Below are 21,040 nucleotides of genomic sequence, written 5' to 3' on the forward strand. Positions count from 1 at the left end.
CGACAAGTCAGCATCTTAGCTTTAACTTTAAATTGTTTCATAGACTTATGGTTTATCATAGTTCAAATGTTATAACTACCCTTCCTGGGGTCCAGCAAGTATTAACCAGTCATAAGCCAAAGTTTAATTGAATATCAAATGCTTATTCTGGCCACAAAACAGACCATGAAAATGGACAGAATCCCAGCAGTTTATCACCCAACGTAAATAAGCAGCTGGTTCTATTGAAAATGGCCACTTAATCCCTTGAGAAGCCATCATGCTTGGTTGTGCAGAAACACATAACATCTTCAGAGGGCAGAGTGGGTGGTGTAGGTCAGCTCTACTGATAATACAAAGAGACTAATACAATAGTACGATTAAAATTAATAATTGACCTGGAAACATCTGAAATTAAGCTCTGATGTACTGTTAAATGGAGTCAGCAAAACCATAGTTTAGGCATAACACACAAAGGACTTGCATAGTTTAGACCTGGTTAATTCAATCAGAAAAATAATTGCATTCACTTTGTTTAATTCATAAAATGGGAACAGTTGTACATCTCATATTCAGCAGATACAGAGACAAACTTTTTCTAAACTGCAAACTTAAATTTCTCCATCCACCCAATCCTGCTAAACCATTAAAATAATGGCTTCCAAAAGCAACCCCTTCATGTTTGTAGTCCAGTTTCACATTCTGAATAATCAACATTTTACAGCAATTAATTTCTTAGCAGTCCAAATGGCACATGGGCCACTGTTAGAATTCTTGAATATTTCAGTAGACCCTCAAACAAATACAATTGCACTTTTTTTTAAGTACTTACAGGATTATAGATCAAAACACCAAAACACAAAATACTCCTAAACAAACACACGTTCATTATTTAGTAGCACAAAATGCATAAATATACATTAAACAAAAGTACAAAAATACTTGTACTTTGCATTTGCTCAAATATACTCTTTATAGACATTGATATTTTGGGAGAGACTGGAATTGTCAGAACCTAGGGGTGCATTCTACAAGGTCCATGCAAGAGGAGCCATCTACACAACAGTCCATCTTTCACAGGTAAGACCAGGAATACACAGGAAGCAAAGGGGATTCATTGTCTAGACTTCAGGTCCAGATAAAGAAGCAACACAAGCACTAAGAAAAACAAGGACACAGAACTCTGCTTTCTAATTCATGCCAAAAATACTTCAACATGCAATGACTGAACTCTTAGCTCTCTAGGCCATAACCCAAGGAGTTGCTTTATAATGTATAACTTCTTCAGAATGTTATTCTCTTCAGCAAATAATGACCTATGGCGTTTACTTGGCTCACGTGAGGTTTGGAAGTGCTAAGATGGTACCGGAATAGTTGCCAAAAGGAATCAGCTCAATCTGTCGATGGCAAGGTTGTCAGTTCAGACCCCTCCAGAGAACATGAATAGGTCTGTACTGCACATTTGTCCATTAAATAAACCTGATTAAATTATTGATGAGCTCACTTATACCTCCCTTCAACTGGACGGAGAAGGTATGGTTCCCAAAATACATCTGAAGGGGGAAATTGGACAACAAGTCATCTTCAATCATTTTAATGTAATCCATATAGTATGTTCTGTAAAACCTTTGATGAAAGCACTTGTATAAAGATACTCACTAAATATCTAACAGAACTGCCGGGACTTCCATCCTGGCTGGTTAGTTTCAGATGGAGTAGGGTACCAGCGCATCTAGAGAGACCAAAGAAACCATAGTCAGACAATAATTGATCGCATCCAGTGAGATTTCCCAGCAGGTCTGTAGGAAACAAGACTTTAGACAGAAAGGATAACGTTAATTTATTTCCCTAACTGTGGACGGAAGTCTTGTCACCTATTGAAAAGCTCTAGAAGGATAACACATTTCAGAGATTTGGATGAACTGTCCCTTTAAGCACTGGTCATTCAAAGACCATAGGAATGTGGGTCACAGCTGCCCTATGACAATGAACAGTATCGTAACACCACATTCATGGAATAGCTGGCTTGTCGCATTTCCATGTGATCAACATTTCCATCTTAAAAGCAACTGATTGACAACTACCTTTCCATACCTCTGGTCCAACTAGTTTGGTTGGACTAAATGAGGTCAAACAGGTACACCATGGCACAGTACAAATTGACAGGAACAACAGTTCATACTTTGTATACGAGTTATTGCCTTAGGATTTCAAACAAAAGACACCTGAAATTTGACCATGACACGGTGAACTACCGGTAAATGCAAGGTAAGCTTTGGTTTAGGAGACTTACAATTCATTGGTGGTTTGGCAAATATGCGAAGTTCAGTGTATTTCCTCATTCATTCGACAGGAGTGTTGGCTGGAGCAAATTCAGAGCATTTGAGGGATCTTTCATCAGATGGCAATTAGGAACTCTCCTTTCCATTTCAAACAGAAAAGCTTCTGTTCCAATCAAGGACGTGGACAGTAAGTTATCACCGCCAAAGAAGATTGTCATGACCGACAGTTTTCTCCCAGTAAATACCACACATTTCTGAGGTTGTTTTACCCAATGACAAACACAATCGCTGCCCATTTCACAGGGTAACACTCCACCATGTTCATACATTACACAAGTGAGCTTGGCGTTGAACTTCAAATGACCCGTGGCAGGAAGTTTCCGTTCTTCTTGCCGGGCCTGACTACTGCAGTGTAGCCCATTGTACCATAACACCAGCACTTAGACCGCAATTAGCTAGCAATGGCAGGACTTCAGACAGTGTTCTCTGCCTCAGTTTGCAGTGAGAGCATTCCTACAGCACACAGATGGAAAGGCTGGTTGAAGGGTCCTATAGCTGGCTTCTTTATCATGGGCTAGTTTCCTCACAAGAGTCTCACTTGAAGAGAGAAGCAGTGGTGGAATTGAGGGGGAACCCACTTCGAACAGGTCCTCGTTCAACATTGTTGTAGGTTCGGATAGAAATATATAAAGAACATGCCTCTGACATGAAGCCGAATTGCAGCTAGAAATGTAATGAACAGATTTAACGTTTCAATGTTATCCTACAGATTGTGGCCCCTGGATTCCAGGTGTAAACTATGTGGCCGGCGACACGTCCTTCAGTCTGTCCCCATACCTCCCTACTTGGGTATTCCTGAGTGAAGTCCATTTCCACCACTGGGTAGGAGTGTCTCCTCCATCGATTTAGAAAAGGTAGTTTAATATGATCTCTATGGTCTCCTCTCCCTAATGGTCCTACTGTGTGAGGCTGGATATGGACTTAACAGGAAGGAAGTGAACTCTGAAGGTGGGGATGCATTAAAGCCTCCCGTCACACTTGCAGCTTTCAGGCCCAGACACCTAGGAAGCAGTGGGGCTATTCTCTAGTGAGAATCAATGAGGGGCTGTGAGGGCATGCTACTAGCGTAGAGAACAGAGAAGGGCATGCTACTAGCGTAGAGAACAGAGAAGGGCATGCTACTAGCGTAGAGAACAGAGAAGGGCATGCTACTAGCGTAGAGAACAGAGAAGGGCATGCTACTAGCGTAGAGAACAGAGAAGGGCATGCTACTAGCGTAGAGAACAGAGAAGGGCATGCTACTAGCGTAGAGAACAGAGAAGGGCATGCTACTAGCGTAGAGAACAGAGAAGGGCATGCTACTAGCGTAGAGAACAGAGAAGGGCATGCTACTAGCGTAGAGAACCGAGAAGGGCATGCTACTAGCGTAGAGAACCGAGAAGGGCATGCTACTAGCGTAGAGAACCGAGAAGGGCATGCTACTAGCGTAGAGAACCGAGAAGGGCATGCTACTAGCGTAGAGAACCGAGAAGGGCATGCTACTAGCGTAGAGAACCGAGAAGGGCATGCTACTAGCGTAGAGAACCGAGAAGGGCATGCTACTAGCGTAGAGAACCGAGAAGGGCATGCTACTAGCGTAGAGAACCGAGAAGGGCATGCTACGAGAAGCGTAGAGAACCGAGAAGGGCATGCTACTAGCGTAGAGAACCGAGAAGGGCATGCTACTAGCGTAGAGAACCGAGAAGGGCATGCTACTAGCGTAGAGAACCGAGAAGGGCATGCTACTAGCGTAGAGAACCGAGAAGGGCATGCTACTAGCGTAGAGAACCGAGAAGGGCATGCTACTAGCGTAGAGAACCGAGAAGGGCATGCTACTAGCGTAGAGAACCGAGAAGGGCATGCTACTAGCGTAGAGAACCGAGAAGGGCATGCTACTAGTTCAGTGAGTCAGAAATAACTTCCTCTGTGGTATATGACAGTTTGAAACTTAAAAGAGCGTTAAAGGTAGACTATATGATATTATACACATAGCGGGGCAATTTCCTTTTCACAGAAAACAAAATTCAGATCTGCCAAGATTGCAACTAACAGCTCATCCCAGTGGACATGCCTCAAGTAAGTGCGCAAAAGAGCCAACAATTCTGTTGGGGTGACTTCACACTTGCAGACGTCAATGCGTACGTGTTTGATGTTTGTATTGCTGAGTCGACCTTTAAGGATGGCGTCAAGGCATTGAATTGGCACTGGGCTAATGAGTCTCTGGGAGAATGTCAAGAGCACAAGGGCGGGCCTATTGGCTTCCATTCTTACTGAACTGCAGTGAGTGGAGAGATGGAAGGACAAAAGGGAAGAGAAAACAGTTGGTCCCCTACCTGGGCGTGGAGGGCTGCAGCAGCAGCAGCCGCTGCAGGATAGGCGAAGGCGCCGTGAGGGAGCCCGGGGGTCATCTCCGTGGTGTACAGGGGGTACGGGGTCCACGTGTCCGGGGACGCTGGAATCAATGCCGCCCCCGTCAAGTCATCTGGAAACGTACAGGAGGTAAAAGGGCCGGGGAAACAGTATTGGGTATAACAATTATCTGTTCAAATGCCCCCATTGACATTATCAGTAGTGCTTAGAGGCCGTTAACTGAATGAGCAGAAATCGCCACCAACTAGAACATTGCACTCAAAACCCTACGGAATCCACTACACAGTACATGTGAACTGTAAAGTTAAAGTAGGAACGTCATTGTCTTGCTTTCCTCTTTGCGTGAATATTCCTAATAGAAAGTATGAAGTATTTATGTTGGGCTGACTTAGTCAGCGAAGTTAAGCAATTACAGTCATAACATTGTAGATCTTTAAGTGGAAACAATATAACTAAACCCGGTAGAAGTCATCCCAGTACCATTTTAAACATCACTAAGGTCATTAATGCCAGGGCCCTCCAGTGCCACCCCTCCCATCCAGGGGCAACAAGCAGGTAGATGGGCAAGAGAGGGGGCACCTGCAGTCTAGGCCAAGTCAGACTAGCACAGATACTGTAGAAATTCTGGATTGAAGAAAAAATTGATTAAACTCTACAGTCCGATGACTCATGCATGTGGCGGGTGAGTTAGTCTTCAGTTAGATTATTTCACCCAATTGTTGGGTTCACTGCAACACGCCAAGCAAGAGAAAAGGGGGAATAACTGGCACAGTGGTGAGAGTGTGGGTCGAGGCTAGAGTGGTGTTGTGAAGCCGTAACAACTTACATGGGTCCCGTGCAATGAAGTGAGCTCCTAGAGCAGGGTGGATATTAGTGGGGTTCGGTGTGCCCATCAGCTTACTCTTTGCCATCTTCGTGTTGGCTTTAGCAAACTCTAACCGCAGGGTCTGGGGGCACTCGGGGTCAAAACGGATGCCCTGAGAGGAGAGACGGGACGGGGACACAGTATTGTAAAGGTGGCCTAGGTGAGTCCAGGCCTAGGGCAAGTGTGTCAACAGCCTTACATGACCCCCTCTCCATAGACCCCGCTCCAATACTTGTCCAATGCATATCCCCCCCCCACCTTCATTAAGGTAACCACTGATCTTATACGTGACTGGATAAGAAAAGTTACGTTTCCCTTTTGTCTTGACCAATCCAACCGCATCAGATCAGTGACAACGTCAAAGAGGAAAAGGGCGAAGGATGCATACTTTTTCAAAGTAGTCTCACAGGGCACTAGTACACTCCTCTCCATGACTACTTAAGGACACATGGTTTGGGTAGGTACTCAGCACATTACTTCCACCATATTGAGCCCTTTCATGATGGAGAGAAGGGAACGAGGAGAGGAAGCTGTGAAAGACTTGGTCTTGGATGTGGTTGACCCTGGTTGTGTTTCTGTGCCCTAAGCATTGTGCCCACATGCAGGTGAGTATGTTGGTGTGTGTGAGTGCGAGACTGCTTACGTGGCTACAGGCTGTGATGTTCCTATAAGGAAGACTATGCTATGAGAGCTGTGTTAGATACAGCCAACGTGGCTACGTAGTGACAGAATAAGTTATTACAGAAGGTGTTCAAAACACTACCAATGTAGCTCTATAAGAATATATTTATATGGCTAAGCAGTGATATGCAAATTAGGAGAGCTATAACGTATTACGAAAGATGTGTCCAATTATACCAAAGTTAACTACCGTAAGTCTACAGGATTCTGGTCTCTGTTTCCAAAAATGGCCCTGCCCTTGAATTGTAAGAGACAAAATGCTTTGTTTGAGTGATCAGAGGAACTCCGTTAGCCCAGCAGTGAACACCCAACCATACCTCATAGGTTAGAAACAGAACAGGTTGAGTCAAAAATGTAGTGTAAATCTTAACTTAAAGCCCGCATTATGACAGTTCTGTTTTGTATGACTCGATTACGTAATGATTGTGTATGCCACCTTTAGGTCTAATCTTCTAATGATAGACGACTTCTAAAAAGGCTTATACCAAGTTACTAAGCACAATGCAGGCTTTACGTAAATCATTACCATGTAGCTATATACCACAGAAAGAAACAAAGCAACACATTTTTGGGCAAAATCCTTGTGTCCAGGGTGGATGAAGACATTGCAACTATTCACGGCTACTGTCAACTGTCCACCTGGTCTGATTCTTACGTTTAGTGCGTTTTTGGCAGCTTCGGCTCCAGTCCGATTGTCAAAGGTGACAAACCCAACTGGCTGGAAGAGAGGAGAGAACACTGAGACAAAGGGCCCCTAATGTCCACCTCAACAGGTTAGCACAGGAACACTGCCCATGTACACTTCAGGTAAATTATCAGAATACAATGGGACTGAATCATAAATGCATTAGACAAGGCGAGCGTAGACGGATCACATAAGTAAATCACTTATTCAATATGTTTGAAATCAATTCGCAACAGAATCTAAACCACATCGGTTTAATATTAGAAGATTAAATCACAGCAACTGCATGGGAAGGTCATTTCCTATTGAAAAATTATAAACTAGACCAATGTTAGCAATCCTACGTTAATTAGCCATGTACCACGTTTTGATTACCCAAATGGTGGTAGGTAAACTGAACAATGCCACTCTCAATCCAAGGTGTTCTCATATAGCCCTCATTTGGGGCCATGAGTCCCCTATAGTAATAACAGAAAGCATCTCACCTGTTTTGACGTCAACTTAATCAGTGAACCCTCGTAACCCTGTAAGAAAAGACATCCAATTAACAACGATGAAGTCACATGCAGGAAGCCAGACATGCACTCCACTCAGATATGTTGATAAAAAACTGGAGAAATCCCCAGACCTGTAATTAGGTATTTGTCTCATTTTAAAGGAATCCATTATATTTTACTCCGTAAGTCCAAGTGTATTTAATGTTAAATGATGCTCCAGCCTTCTCCTGAACTAATCCATTTGTTGACATCTTTCAACCAACTTCATAGGCTGTTCAACAACCAGTGAATTACTAATGTGAATCTTTCTTAGTTGTTTTAAATGGGCCAAGAAATCTTTGGTTTGGATGTCAGTATGAGTCAGATTCCTGGGGAATGTAGGAGATTTTAGCCTGACTGTGGTATTGATGGATGAGAAGTCGTCTAATCCTGATATACAGACATGGGGAAATTAAACAATGTTAGGTTCGGAATGTTCTGGTCCTGTCAGGAAATGCAAACCACCTTCAACAGAAATGTAACACTAAATGCATACAACTAATAACAGAGGCAGCTGAATCCCATCTACTTTGCTTCATACAAATCACTAAAAAGCATGTGGGCCTGTGTTTCTTCCAGGACAAAAAACCTGTCTACAATATCTTTCCGTGTAGAAAAAGCAAGCTGGAAGGGTTGGGAGGTCGATTGCCAAAATAAAGCTTCAGATCCAATATACAGAATGATACAACAGCAGATAGTACAGACTACAACCAGTCTGACAAACAATATATCCAATGGAAACTAATCTATGAAAACAGGCAAAGAATGGACTGGTTTCAGTGATTTCATAGAACTGCTTTGAAAGCTTGTCATGAATCACACATGAAAGGAAATGGAAGAATCCTAATCTTCTTGACCTGGAGGGGAGTTGGGTCACTGGGATAGTTGGCCAATAGCAGTGCTATTCATTTACACATTCCACAAGACCATCCATGTGTGAGGGATACCACTTCCATTTTGGTCAGGGAGGAAGGGTTATTGAAACTGTACATGTTGATTAATAATATACAATGTAGTGTAGATGAACAGTGATGTAGCATTACTACTTTCAATATTTCTGGAGTCCTGTGGTATTGTAACAAGGTAATAACAATATATAATTAATCATATGGGCATCTGCTTTGTAATAACGTCAAACTAAGGTAGTTACATTGGCAGCCGATGAAGAAGCTGTCTGTTAAAACATTCTGTTACAATGACAAATCTACTGATATGCATTTAGTTTATTCTCATTATGAAATGTTTTAATATAAAAATGTAGGAAACAGAACAGAAGAGCCAATGACAGGAGTGGACTGTCTGCCGTCTCAGTTGCAGTGGACAACAAGTTAAATACGGAGGCCAAATTCTTCCATCGTCTCGGAAACTAAATCTCATGCTTACCTTAAATGGTCTGAACAGCAGGTACAGTTCACGAGGTTTGATATCCACTGGCAGGCCACTAACAAAAAGTGTTCGTACCTGGAAAACAAAACAAGTAACTGTATAGTGCATCTCCAAGGCCCCGTTTATTCAAAAGTTATCAATCCGGGTTTCGCCTATCGGACAGGGTTAAATGCATAGAAACAGAAACGTTAGAATGGACTAATCAGCATTCTACATCTGCACATTTAATGCTTTCCAATAGGTAAAATACAGCTAGATGGCTTGAAAAATTGTCCAGAGCATAGGATTCAAAATACCATTTATTTGATAGGAAACCCATATTTAGACATTAATAGAATAAAGCATGATGATGAGAAGACTGTATGGAAAGTGGTCCTGTACAGTTCAGTTGGTAGAGCATGGCGCTTGAAACCAGTCACCCATACATAAAATATCAGACAAGCATGACAGTCACTTTGGATAAAAGCGTCTGCTAAATGGCATAATGCATACATATATGAATCGTGTCTGAAGGACGTAGTCAATGGCCAGGTTCTACTCGTTTACATGGGATATTGTGCACATAAACTTCGCCCTGAAAATGGAGCGCCATCTTGACTTAAATAATTTGCAGAATTAGGTGTTACTGCTTGGCTAAAACAAAAACCTGCACACAGACGGTCGATGGCCGGGGAGGATTGTCCACCTCTGCAGTTTGAATTATCAACACTAATTCTACAAGTCTCTGTGCGGGACAAATGGCAGTTCCTACATTCATCTCCTAACAGACTAACCTATTCCTAGTTGACTGAATAAAGATCAATACCACTTGCTTACATACTGACTACACCGGTCACGTGCGCAAAATAAATTCACACACATTCAATCATTGCACAGAACACACTGCAGGTCCTGCCACTTCCTTTCTCCTCATTGGTTTATAGAAGCATATACCCACGTGCCATCTTCTCATTGGTTTTTAACATATGCCCACATGGGTGATTGAAATATGAACTTAGGTCAGTTGTGGTAATGCACCTTATGAAAGTTAGCTGCCAATCACCATATAAAGTCCAAAGAAAAAGAAGCCTGGAAGGAGGAGAGACTACTAGAAACGATTCTGTTTACCGTTTTATGTGTGCATTGTCAGAGTAGAGGACCTTGTGCATTTCAGGTAAAATAACTCTGTTCATATCCCAGGACAAATTAGCTGGCAACAGCAAGCTAGCTAAATTGCCATAAATGTTTAATGCTGTTCGACCTGTCCCCAAATTAATATAATTGGTCCAGAGTTTGCATTGTGATTTGCATTGTGATTGCGTTTGGTGTGGTGGGACAAAAATCAATTTGCAACACTACTCTACCTGATACCATACCACAACACCTCAATGACTGGGCTGTAGGAATGCTCCCTCTTCAAGCCCCCCCAGATGTCAGCCCAAATCCTTGAACATGCAGTATAAAAAAAACAATAACAAAGGATGTACTATGGCGACAATAAACACCACCTAAATTGTGAGTACTGGAGGAATGTCAAATTTGAGACCATCTAAGTACAAAGTAGTGATGTACAGCCCCTCAGGACTCAGGCTGCATTTACACAGGCTGCCCAAAATCTAACATTGTTCCACTAAATTATGTTTTTACATCAGATATTTTTCAGAGGTGGTCTGATTGGTCATAAGAACAATAGATTTTTTTAAATAATCAGAATTGGGTTGCCTGTGTAAATGCAGCCATTATTTAGTAGGGAGAAAGGGTTGGATTTCCACATGCGAATTCAACAAACACGGGCCTGTAATGTTGTCCATTGGACCCTGCAGTGGCTGAGGAAATAAACAGGCCTACAGAAGGGCCATTGGGTCCCACTGTGGGGAGGCCCGTGCAGCACAATGGACTGCCAGAGGAACAGCGGTGGACAACAGTGCACAGTGTGACACCATTTCCTTCCTTTGACCCGCGCCTGCGAAACACAGCCCGGATATAACATCTCTCAGGTGCTCTGGCAACAGAACTCCCATGCAAGTTTAAGGCACGTACTGTTAGCCACATCCCATCTAGACAAATTCATTGGACTAATTAGAACATTGACGAGGGAATAGAAGATATGCTTCACTGTAAACAGATTTCATGTAATGATTTTAATTGGTTTAACCTCAGAACAATATGGTTTCTTGGACAATTGAATTTTTGTTGAAGGTTAATAAAAAAATGCATCAAGTGTGTGTATGCCTAAATCATACAAGGCTAAGGCAATAAAACCATACTTAAAGGTATATGGCAGAAATCTGGATCAAAATTAAATAAGTGATTGGGATAAAGACTCCGAGTGGCACAGCAGTCTTAGGCACTGCATCTCGGTGCTAGAGGTATCACTACAGAACCTGGTTCGATCCCGGGCTGTATCACAACCGGCCGTGATTGGTAGTCCCATAGGGCAGCTCACAATCGGCCCAGCGTCTTCTGGGTTATTAGGGGAGGATTTGGCCAGGGTAGGCAGTCATTGTAAAATAAGAATGTTCTTATTACCAGACTTGCTTAGTTAATGAATAAATGTACATGAAATGTAGTCTACAGCAAGTGGATTTCGTAGATCCAGTCAGTTAATGTGCAGAGAGGACAGTAAAAAAATACACTGAAAGATTGGAAATACATTGAACATTTCTTTACCGACCACAGATCAGATAAGGATCGGAAATGTGTATTATGGCACAAAAGTCTCATGTTCTGTTAGGTGCCGATCGTGTGAGCTGAAGTTCATCCGCCGTATATTAAATTAAGTGGGTCTGTCCATACAGCGACAGAACAGAAACCTGAAATTATTAGGCCTACCGTAGATTTGAAAAACAAATGTTAAAATGCTTAAAATTACGTATAACCTGTAGATCTACAATTGTAATAATTGCAAATGTATAGATTTTAGAGTTCAAACCAAATAAAATCCTGAAATACAGCACAAATGTCATTGCAATTAGGCTATAGTCTAAAACAATATTTCACATGGCCACAACAATAATCTACTATAGGCCTAATTTAAAGACAGCAAGCCTTGCAAAAAAAAAAAAAAACCCTGTGTTACTTGCAATCAAAAAATAACTTCCATTTAAAAACGGAGGCACACCCTTTTCAGAGCTTTCAATGGACTCGGAACGACTTTTTGGTGAGAAAACCAAAACTAAAAAGGGAACTTCACACCCTTATTCTCATGCAATGTGCTTTGAATCAGTTGATCATTAATTAGCCTGCAATTTTGGGGAGCAAAACTATTTGCATGCGACTCTACATCTCTTCCAGGCTAGACTTCGTAGCCACGCTCACAACCCGTTCCAAACAAAGACATAATACAGAACTTTTGACCAAAAAAAAGTCCATATTCTTACCTCCTCTTCTATGGAAACGTTATTCGTCTCGGAATCAGACTTCAGACTTGTGATAGACATGTTGAGGTTTACTTCAGCGTCAGTTAGAGAAGAAATGTGAAGTTCAGAGTATTTTCCAAGTGCGCTTGTGGTTGAAGAAGTATTGGTGGCGTTTAGACTTCAAGAAAGATGTGCCGAGGTGAGTTCGTGGTGTATCCAAAGATGTATTGCGAGAGATAATCATTCATTAAAATAAACTTAAGGTGGATAAGTGCAGTGTGAAGGTGCGACAGTGGGAAAGAAGTGCTCGCATGCACCTCTGCTCACATCAATTGCGTTTGGTTGGGGAATCTGGTGGGAGAACAAGTAAACTTTTTCAGTGGAGCGCGTCTCCGCGGTCGTTCCCCTGTTTTGCAATTAGGTCATCAATTATGTTCCAGCCCTGTGTGTGCTGTAATCATGTTGGAGATCCGCCTCAGCTGGTGTCAAACCCAGCCCCTTCATAAATGCATCACCGTTTCTATTGGAGACCATGAGCCAATAGAAAATATTTTATCAACCCATACGTTCTCTTTTTGTCTGCCTATAAAATGAGCATTCCACACATTTTATTATAGACCTTACATCTCAAGGTATGGTTGTTTGACATGCATTTCGAGTATCTTATTTTCTTGTCAAATCAAATTAGTCTTTAAATAATGACAGATTATTTTCATGATTAAAAAAAGGAAGATTATTTCATATACAATTTCAGTGTTGTTTGATACAAATTGACTTAACTTTCTTTTTTTTTAAACACCAGCCATCTAATTCCAGAAACATCGAATGTAAACCTATTATTTGTGCCAGTTATTTGAGATACTTTAGAATTTAATACCAAATGAATAGGCCTTTTATATTTTATATTTGTGATATTATAGGCCATTTTAATTAGAAAATATATATTTGTTTGTATCATTGGCTAATATTATTTAATTGTGAGCTGTATATTTGTTTTATATAGCCTAATAAGATTTATTATCACTGATAAAACATTCTCTTTTATTAGCCTAATTTAATTTTACAAAGTTGATATTCAATATAAGCCTACTTTAGGCTAAATATTTCACATGTCTGTTTTCTTTAAAATGCTCTTCTGTATAATGCATAACGGTAATGATTCCAACTGCTGAAAATATTATTCAAGACAAAGATCAGGTATATTTCACTTAAATCCTGAATAAATGCTTAGATAACACCACATTTCGATTCATTTAATTAGATTATGACATATTTTCCCAAAGTATTAACTGTTATAGTATATAGTGAGCTTCTATTCACATTTGCAAATCAATGTACATGTTTTTCTTTCTTTATAACATAGATTACTACGACTGCATTCTTAAACTGCATTAATTACTAGTCAAATGTTTTAATCAAAGTTAATAGTACAGAATCAATACAATTATTCTGTATCGAAGTATACAGAATCCTATACATATTTTTATGTTTTATAATATGCATTTCATGTTGACCAGGTCTTTATGAACAGATTGTGATGAACAAATATTGAAATTGTTTAAAGCAAAACTACATCAAGTTTATGCCAAAGAATGATGCAGGAGAAATGCCCTGTGGCTGGTGTATCTCACGTACACTACATGACCAAAAGAATGTGGACACCTGCTCGTCGAACATCTCATTCCAAAATCATGGGCATTAATATGGAGTTGGTCCCAACTTTGCTGCTATAACAGCCTCCACTCTTCTGGGAAGGCTTTCCACTAGATGTTGGAACATTGCTGCGGGGACTTGCTTCCATTCAGCCACAAGAGCATTAGTGAGGTCGGGCACTGATGTTGGGTGATTAGGTCTGGCTCGCAGTCGGTGTTCCAATTCATCCCAAAGGCGTTCAATGGGCGTGAGATCAGGGCTCTGTGCAGGCCAGTCAAGTTCTTCCACACCGATCTCAACAAACCATTTCTGTATGGACCTTGCTTTGTGCACGGGGGCATTGTCATGCTGAAACAGAAAAGGGCCTTCCCCAAACTGTTGCCACAAAGTTTGAAGCACAGTATCGTCTAGAATGTCATTGTATGCTGTAGCGTTAAGATTTCCCTTCACTGGAACTAAGGGCCCTAGCCAGAACCATGAAAAACATCCCCAGACCATTATTCCTCCTCCACCAAACTGTACAGTTGGTTAAGCGTGATTCATCACTTCAGAGAATGCTTTCCATTGCTCCAGAGTAAAATGACGGCAAGCTTTACACCACACCACTCCATCCAATGCTTGGCATTGCGCATGGTGATCTTGGCATTGCACATGGTGTGCGGCTGATCGGCCATGGAAACCTATTTCATGAAACTCCCGATGAACAGTTCTTGTGCTGACGTTGCTTCCAGAGGCAGTTTGGAACTCGGTAGTGGGTGTTGCAACCGAGGACAGACGGTTTTAACGCGCGTCTTCAGCACTCACCGGTCCAGTTCTGTGGCCTACCACTTCACAGCTGAGTCGTTGTTGCTCCTAGACATGTCCACTTCACAAAAACAGCACTTGCAGTTGACCGGGGCAGCTCTAGCGGGGCAGAAATTTGACCAAATGACTTGTTGGAAAGGCGGTATCCTATAACGGTGCCACGTTGAAAGTCACTGAGCTTTTCAGTAAGGCCATTCTACTGCCAATGTTTGTCTATGGAGATTGCATGGCGGTGTGCTCGATTTTACACACCTGTCAGCAACGTGTGTGGCTGAAATAGACAAATCCACTAATTTGAAGGGGAGTCCAAATACTTTTGTATATATAGTGTATCTCAACAAGGTCTTACTAAATCTCAAAGGGCAGGCAGCTTCCTGACTTTGTATAGCAACACTTTGTATAGAAACACAATCAGGGAAAGACTGGGCAGAAGCGTGAAACGCAGTCATGGAAATATTTAGCCTCTGTTACTCTGTAAAGGCAATATGTCAAACAGTTGCATCTAACTATAGAGCAGCCTTTTCTCATGCTTTGACCATGTTTATTGTACATCTGGGGTTATTGCCTATATATAGGTCAACTCAATCCCAGGAGGGTAGATATTTATATGTAGACATTCACTGTTACAAAACAAGATCTTTGGATCCAATGGAGAGGGAGAGATATCGAAAGAGAGCACAAACTGAGTAGTAGTCCTACTGACTCTATATTACACTGAGTAGTAGTCCTACTGACTCTATATTACACTGAGTAGTAGTCCTACTGACTCTATATTACACTGAGTAGTAGTCCTACTGACTCTATATTACACTGAGTAGTAGTCCTACTGACTCTATATTACACTGAGTAGTAGTCCTACTGACTCTATATTACACTGAGTAGTAGTCCTACTGACTATATTAGTCCTACTGACTCTATTACACTGAGTAGTAGTCCTACTGACTCTATATTACACTGAGTAGTAGTCCTACTGACTATATTACACTGAGTAGTAGTCCTACTGACTCTATATTACACTGAGTAGTAGTCCTACTGACTCTATATTACACTGAGTAGTAGTCCTACTGACTCTATTACACTGAGTAGTAGTCCTACTGACTATATTACACTGAGTAGTAGTCCTACTGACTATATTACACTGAGTAGTAGTCCTACTGACTATATTACACTGAGTAGTAGTCCTACTGACTATATTACACTGAGTAGTAGTCCTACTGACTATATTACACTGAGTAGTAGTCCTACTGACTATATTACACTGAGTAGTAGTCCTACTGACTATATTACACTGAGTAGTAGTCCTACTGACTCTATATTACACTGAGTAGTAGTCCTACTGACTCTATATTACACTGAGTAGTAGTCCTACTGACTATATTACACTGAGTAGTAGTCCTACTGACTATATTACACTGAGTAGTAGTCCTACTGACTATATTACACTGAGTAGTAGTCCTACTGACTATATTACACTGAGTAGTAGTCCTACTGACTCTATATTACACTGAGGAGTAGTCCTACTGACTATATTACACTGAGTAGTAGTCCTACTGACTCTATATTACACTGAGTAGTAGTCCTACTGACTCTATATTACACTGAGTAGTAGTCCTACTGACTCTATATTACACTGAGTAGTAGTCCTACTGACTATATTACACTGAGTAGTTGTCCTACTGACTCTATATTACACTGAGTAGTAGTCCTACTGACTCTATATTACACTGACTAGTTGTTCTACTGACTGTATATTACACTGAGTAGTAGTCCTACTGACTATATTACACTGAGTAGTAGTCTACTGACTATATTACACTGTCCTACTGACTATATTACACTGACTAGTTGTCCTACTGACTGTATATTACACTACTGACTATATTACAGTAGTTGTCCTACTGTACACCTACTACTGACTATATTACACTGAGTAGTGTCCTACTGACTCTATATTTAGTTGTTCTACTGACTGTATATTACACTGAGTAGTAGTCTACTGACTATATTACACAGTTGTCCTACTGAATTTACACTGATAATTGTTCACACACACACACACACACACACACACACACACACACACACACACACACACACACACACACACACACACACACACACACACACACACACACACACACACACACACACACACACACCTGTAGATTATGTTCTCTCCCCTGATGTTATAGGAAGAAGATTGTGTTTATGTGACCTCTGACAGTTTCATGTTCTGTGTCTCGGTCAGTCACATTTACACAGAGTGAGAAGAAAACCAGGCTATAGTAATGGAATGGATTTACACAGAGTGAGAAGAACGCCAGGCTACAGTCATGGAATGGATTTACACAGAGTGAGAAGAACGCCAGGCTATAGTCATGGAATGGATTTACACAGAGCTTTTCAATGTCTTCACATGACTTGCACTGTATATTTTATTTATTTGACTAGGATAGGCAGTTAAGAACAAATTCTTATTTACAATGACGGCCTACCCCGGGTAAACTCTGACCCAGACAACGCTGGACCAATTGTGCGCCGTCCTGTAGGACTCCCAATCACGGTCGATTGTGGTACAGCCTGGAATCGAACCAGTGTCTGTAGTGACAGCTCTATCACTGAGATGCAGTGCCTTAGATCTGCTACGCCACTCGGTAGCCCTATATAGGTCAATCTCACGACTAGTATTAGCTCCCAGAGCTTCTGCAGCGGGCTGACACAGTCTTGTGGTGTATAGCAGAGCTGGGTTTAAATCCAGTCAGTCACAGTTAAATGTTTGCTTTGAAAATCAAACCTGTGTTCAAGGACTGTTTTCAGACTCATTCTGTTTGAGTTGTAATGTCCTAGAGATCTCTGATCTCTCTGCCGGGGGGCTTTGCTTTTAGCAGTCCTCCAAGGTCCTTCCATCTCACTGCACTGCTTCCACACAGTCGATTCTTCAGCCTCATTACTTTTGCAAAGTTGAAAATACTTCCCCCGCATGATGTTTTTAAAGAGGGAAAATAGATGGGATTTAAAAAAAGGAGAAATGCAGCTTACAATTAAAGGTGCTACACAGAACATATGGAGACAAGAATGGGTCTCATACATGGGCAGAAATATTATCCAGAGGTGATCTCATTGGATAGAATGGGGCACACCTCCCTCATGCCCATGAGCATATATACTGAACAAAAATATAAATGCAACATGTGACAATTTCAATCATTTTAGTTACAGTTCATATAAGGAAATCAGTAAATTGAAATAAATTCACTAGGCCCTAATCTATGGATATCACAATTACTGGGCGGGGGTGCAGCCATGGGTGGGTCTGGGAGGGCATAGGCCCACCCTCTTGGAAGCCAGGCCCACCCACTGGGTAGCCAGGCTGAACCAATCAGAATTAGTTTTCCCCTACAAAGGGCTTTATTACAGAAAACAAATGCTCCTCAGTTTCATCAGCTGGCTGGTCTCAGACGACCCTGCAGGGGAAGAAGCCGGATGTGGAGGTCCTGGGCTGGCGTGGTTACACGTGGTCTGTGGTTGTGAGGCCGGCTGGACGTACTGCCAAATTCTCTAAAACTATGTTTTAGGCTTATGGTAGAGAAATGATCTGGTGGACATTCCTGCAGTCGGCATGTTAATTGTACGCTCCTTCAAAACGTGAAACATCTGTGACATTGTGTTGTGTGACAAAACTGCACATTTTAGAGTGGCCTTTTATTGTCCCCAGCACAAGGTGCACCCATGTAATGATAATGCTGTTTAATCAGCTTCTTGATATGCCACACCTGTCAGGTGGATGGTGGATTATCTTTGCAAATGAGAAATGCTCAGTAACAGGAATGTAAATAAATTTGTGCACAAAATTTAAGAGAAATAAGCTTTTTGTGCGTCTGAAAGATTTCTGGAATCTTTTTCAGCTCATGAAACATGGGACCAACACTTTACATGTTGCGTTTATATTTTTGTTCAGTATAGTTTTCCTAAAACTAGAGATTGGTGTGGCTTCATGAGATATTATCATCCACAGTGTATCTTTAATACAACAATATACAGGATTCAAACACAAACGTAGAAGATGGTGTCTTGAATCAAACGTCTAAAGTAAAGCAGTGAGAACAGTGTAAACTCTATTATGTCAGAGGTTTACCTATTGGGGATCGTGGTAAACTAACGGAAAATAGACAAAAATGAGACAAGCTACTTTCTTTCCGACCAGAGACCATACTCTCGACCAGGGACAAGCTGGGTGGTCATCTCTTTATGGCCTTCTCCAGTTTGATTTAAAGGGGTCATCGACCACAAATCTCAGAAGTATTTTAAATGATGAGCTCTGAGCTAAATTCAGACCCTGTTCCTTGTCAGTACTACCCTCTGTGCTTTACATAATTCACTATAGAACTTTTTAGACTAAGATCATAGCGAGATGTTTACCCTTCTGGCCTTCAATGGAAGGCAGCCATTTTGGAATATTTTACACCTCGTACTGTAACTGTACACAGGTAACCTGATGCAAAGCATGAGAAAGCAATGGGAATATCAAAGTGTCACAACCCCCCCCAACACCATCACTAGTGATGGTGAGTGTTCCACCAATAGAGTGTTCCACCATTGGAAGAGGGAGAAATGTAGGCTACTGTAGACTATACCCCTAATAGTATACGGCTTTTGTTATCATCAGGTCAGATGTCTCCCTGTCCTCTTTTGCTATAGATAAACACCTGACACAAAGCCAAAGTACACAGTGGAGGCTCTTGATGAGCGTTGTGTTTTATTTGTGAAAAGCGGCCCCATTGTCCCACAAGTCACCTCACACAGCACTCTTCTTCTGCAGCGCCTCACTGACTCTGTCCTATTGCGTTAGTGTCACCGGCCGCTAAAGCACTTAGCTTGTGTTCCCAGTGTCCTCTGTGGCTGAGCGAAACATCCACTTGGAAGTCCAAAAGAACTTTGAAGACTTCGCCTGCATAGAGTGATGTGCATTTTATATGTATATCCCTTTATGGATGGTTTATATAGAGAGAATCAAGGTATTTTCTAGAAATAACGAAAACATAGCTTTGCTGACTTTACTATTAAAACTGCTTTTACTATTAAAAAATATAAATCATAGAATCCTACTGTTCTCTTCAGTTATTTTTTATTAATCGTTACATAATATAGTTGACTCTGTTCTTGACCCAATTAGGGTCGACAATGTAGTGGCACATAGCCTTCTGGGAGTCAAGGGGTAGCTTCTGGTGGGCAAGGTGTAGCGTCTGGCTGTCAAGGTGTAGCGTCTGGCTGTCAAGGTGTAGCGTCTGGCTGTCAAGGTGTAGCGTCTGGCTGTCAAGGTGTAGCGTCTGGCTGTTAAGGTGTAGCGTCTGGCTGTGAAGGTGTAGCGTCTGGCAGTCAAAGGTGTAGCGTCTGGCTGTCAAGGTGTAGCGTCTGGCTGTCAAGGTGTAGCATCTGGCTGTCAAGGTGTAGCGTCTGGCTGTCAAGGGGTACCTTCTGGCAGTCAAGGTGTAGCGTCTGGCTGTCAAGGTGTAGCGTCTGGCTGTCAAGGGGTAGCTTCTGGCAGTCAAGGGGTAGCTTCTGGCAGTCAAGGGGTAGCTTCTGGCAGTCAAGGGTTAGCTTCTGGCTGTCATAGGGTAGCTTCTGGCAGTCAAGGGTAGCTTCTGGTAGTCAAGGGGTAGCTTCTGGCAGTCAAGGGGTAGCTTCTGGCAGTCAAGGGGTAGCTTCTGGCTGTCAAGGGGTAGCTTCTGGGAGTCAAGATGTAGCTTCCGGGAGTCAACAGGAAGAGGGAAGACAGTAGCAAAATGGGTTGATAAATTAAGATAGTTCACTCAGGCCGTTTACCACCGAAAAAAATGTGTCAGTTCCGGTCTGCTTAACGGGATGGTTCTCCCATAGATGCCAATGCAATAGCAGCTGGGTCTAGTAAGATTAGTTCATTGACTGTAATGTAACCAGACTCTGACTGTAGATTACCTGACTGAATGGTGTTCAGTAGAAAAAAAAGTAATGTATTTTGACAAGGGAGGTACTACCTGAACCTGTCCAATAACAACGCTCATAATATTGTAAAACGTTTTGCGACGTTGAGTCCTACTGAACATGACCCAGTCTCTGTCCCTCACTGACCGTAGGTTGAGGAAAGAAAACGTGACTGTCATCTCCCCTTGGCAGGTCTCCAGATTCACAACAAGTTAAAAAAAATGTTCGTAAATGGTGAATCTCTGTTATAGAGCGTCCTCTAGATCACAACATCAAACACTGGTAACATGATCTCTTCCATCAGCACACTGCCCAGCTGTGGTAGACTGTTCCAGAGACTCCAGTAGTCTTTGACATGTTGGCTGTCATTCACATCCCAGGAAACACAAACATCCACAAATTTACTCTTAACTTCAGTTCATTGCCTCCACCACTTTTTAAAGGCCCATTGCAGTCAAAAA

General features: G+C 41.8%; 1 protein-coding gene across 2 annotated transcripts; it reads right to left on the minus strand.

Moving 5' to 3' along the window:
- Positions 1–499: 499 nt before the first annotated feature.
- LOC118381092 (RNA-binding protein, mRNA-processing factor 2a-like) lies at positions 500–12,596 on the minus strand. Of its 2 annotated transcripts, XM_052515831.1 has the most exons (8): positions 12,183–12,594; positions 8,821–8,898; positions 7,387–7,425; positions 6,872–6,934; positions 5,497–5,647; positions 4,634–4,782; positions 1,639–1,711; positions 500–1,532 (listed from the first exon to the last, which is right to left on the minus strand). In XM_052515831.1, exons 1-7 carry the CDS (start codon positions 12,240–12,242, stop codon positions 1,646–1,648), a joined length of 606 nt encoding a protein of 201 aa, XP_052371791.1. In that variant the 5' UTR covers positions 12,243–12,594; the 3' UTR covers positions 500–1,532; positions 1,639–1,645. The 2 variants fall into 2 exon arrangements, with proteins under 2 accessions (XP_052371791.1, XP_052371792.1); XM_052515832.1 differs by lacking the exon at positions 500–1,532 and having other exon boundaries at positions 1,560–1,711; positions 12,183–12,596.
- Positions 12,597–21,040: the final 8,444 nt, after the last annotated feature.

The sequence above is a fragment of the Oncorhynchus keta genome, unplaced genomic scaffold, assembly GCF_023373465.1.
Source record: "Oncorhynchus keta strain PuntledgeMale-10-30-2019 unplaced genomic scaffold, Oket_V2 Un_scaffold_3208_pilon_pilon, whole genome shotgun sequence".
Classification (NCBI taxonomy): domain Eukaryota; kingdom Metazoa; phylum Chordata; class Actinopteri; order Salmoniformes; family Salmonidae; genus Oncorhynchus; species Oncorhynchus keta.

Coding starts and splice junctions, on each gene's coding strand:
- LOC118381092 (XM_052515831.1), bottom strand. CDS start 12,242: ATGTCTATCACAAGTCTGAAGTCTGATTCCGAGACGAATAACGTTTCC. Junction 6,935..7,386: donor TTAAGTTGACGTCAAAACAG/GTGAGATGCTTT, acceptor CCTCTCTTCCAG/CCAGTTGGGTTTGTCACCTT. Junction 1,712..4,633: donor CTGCAGCCCTCCACGCCCAG/GTAGGGGACCAA, acceptor TGGTCTCTCTAG/ATGCGCTGGTACCCTACTCC.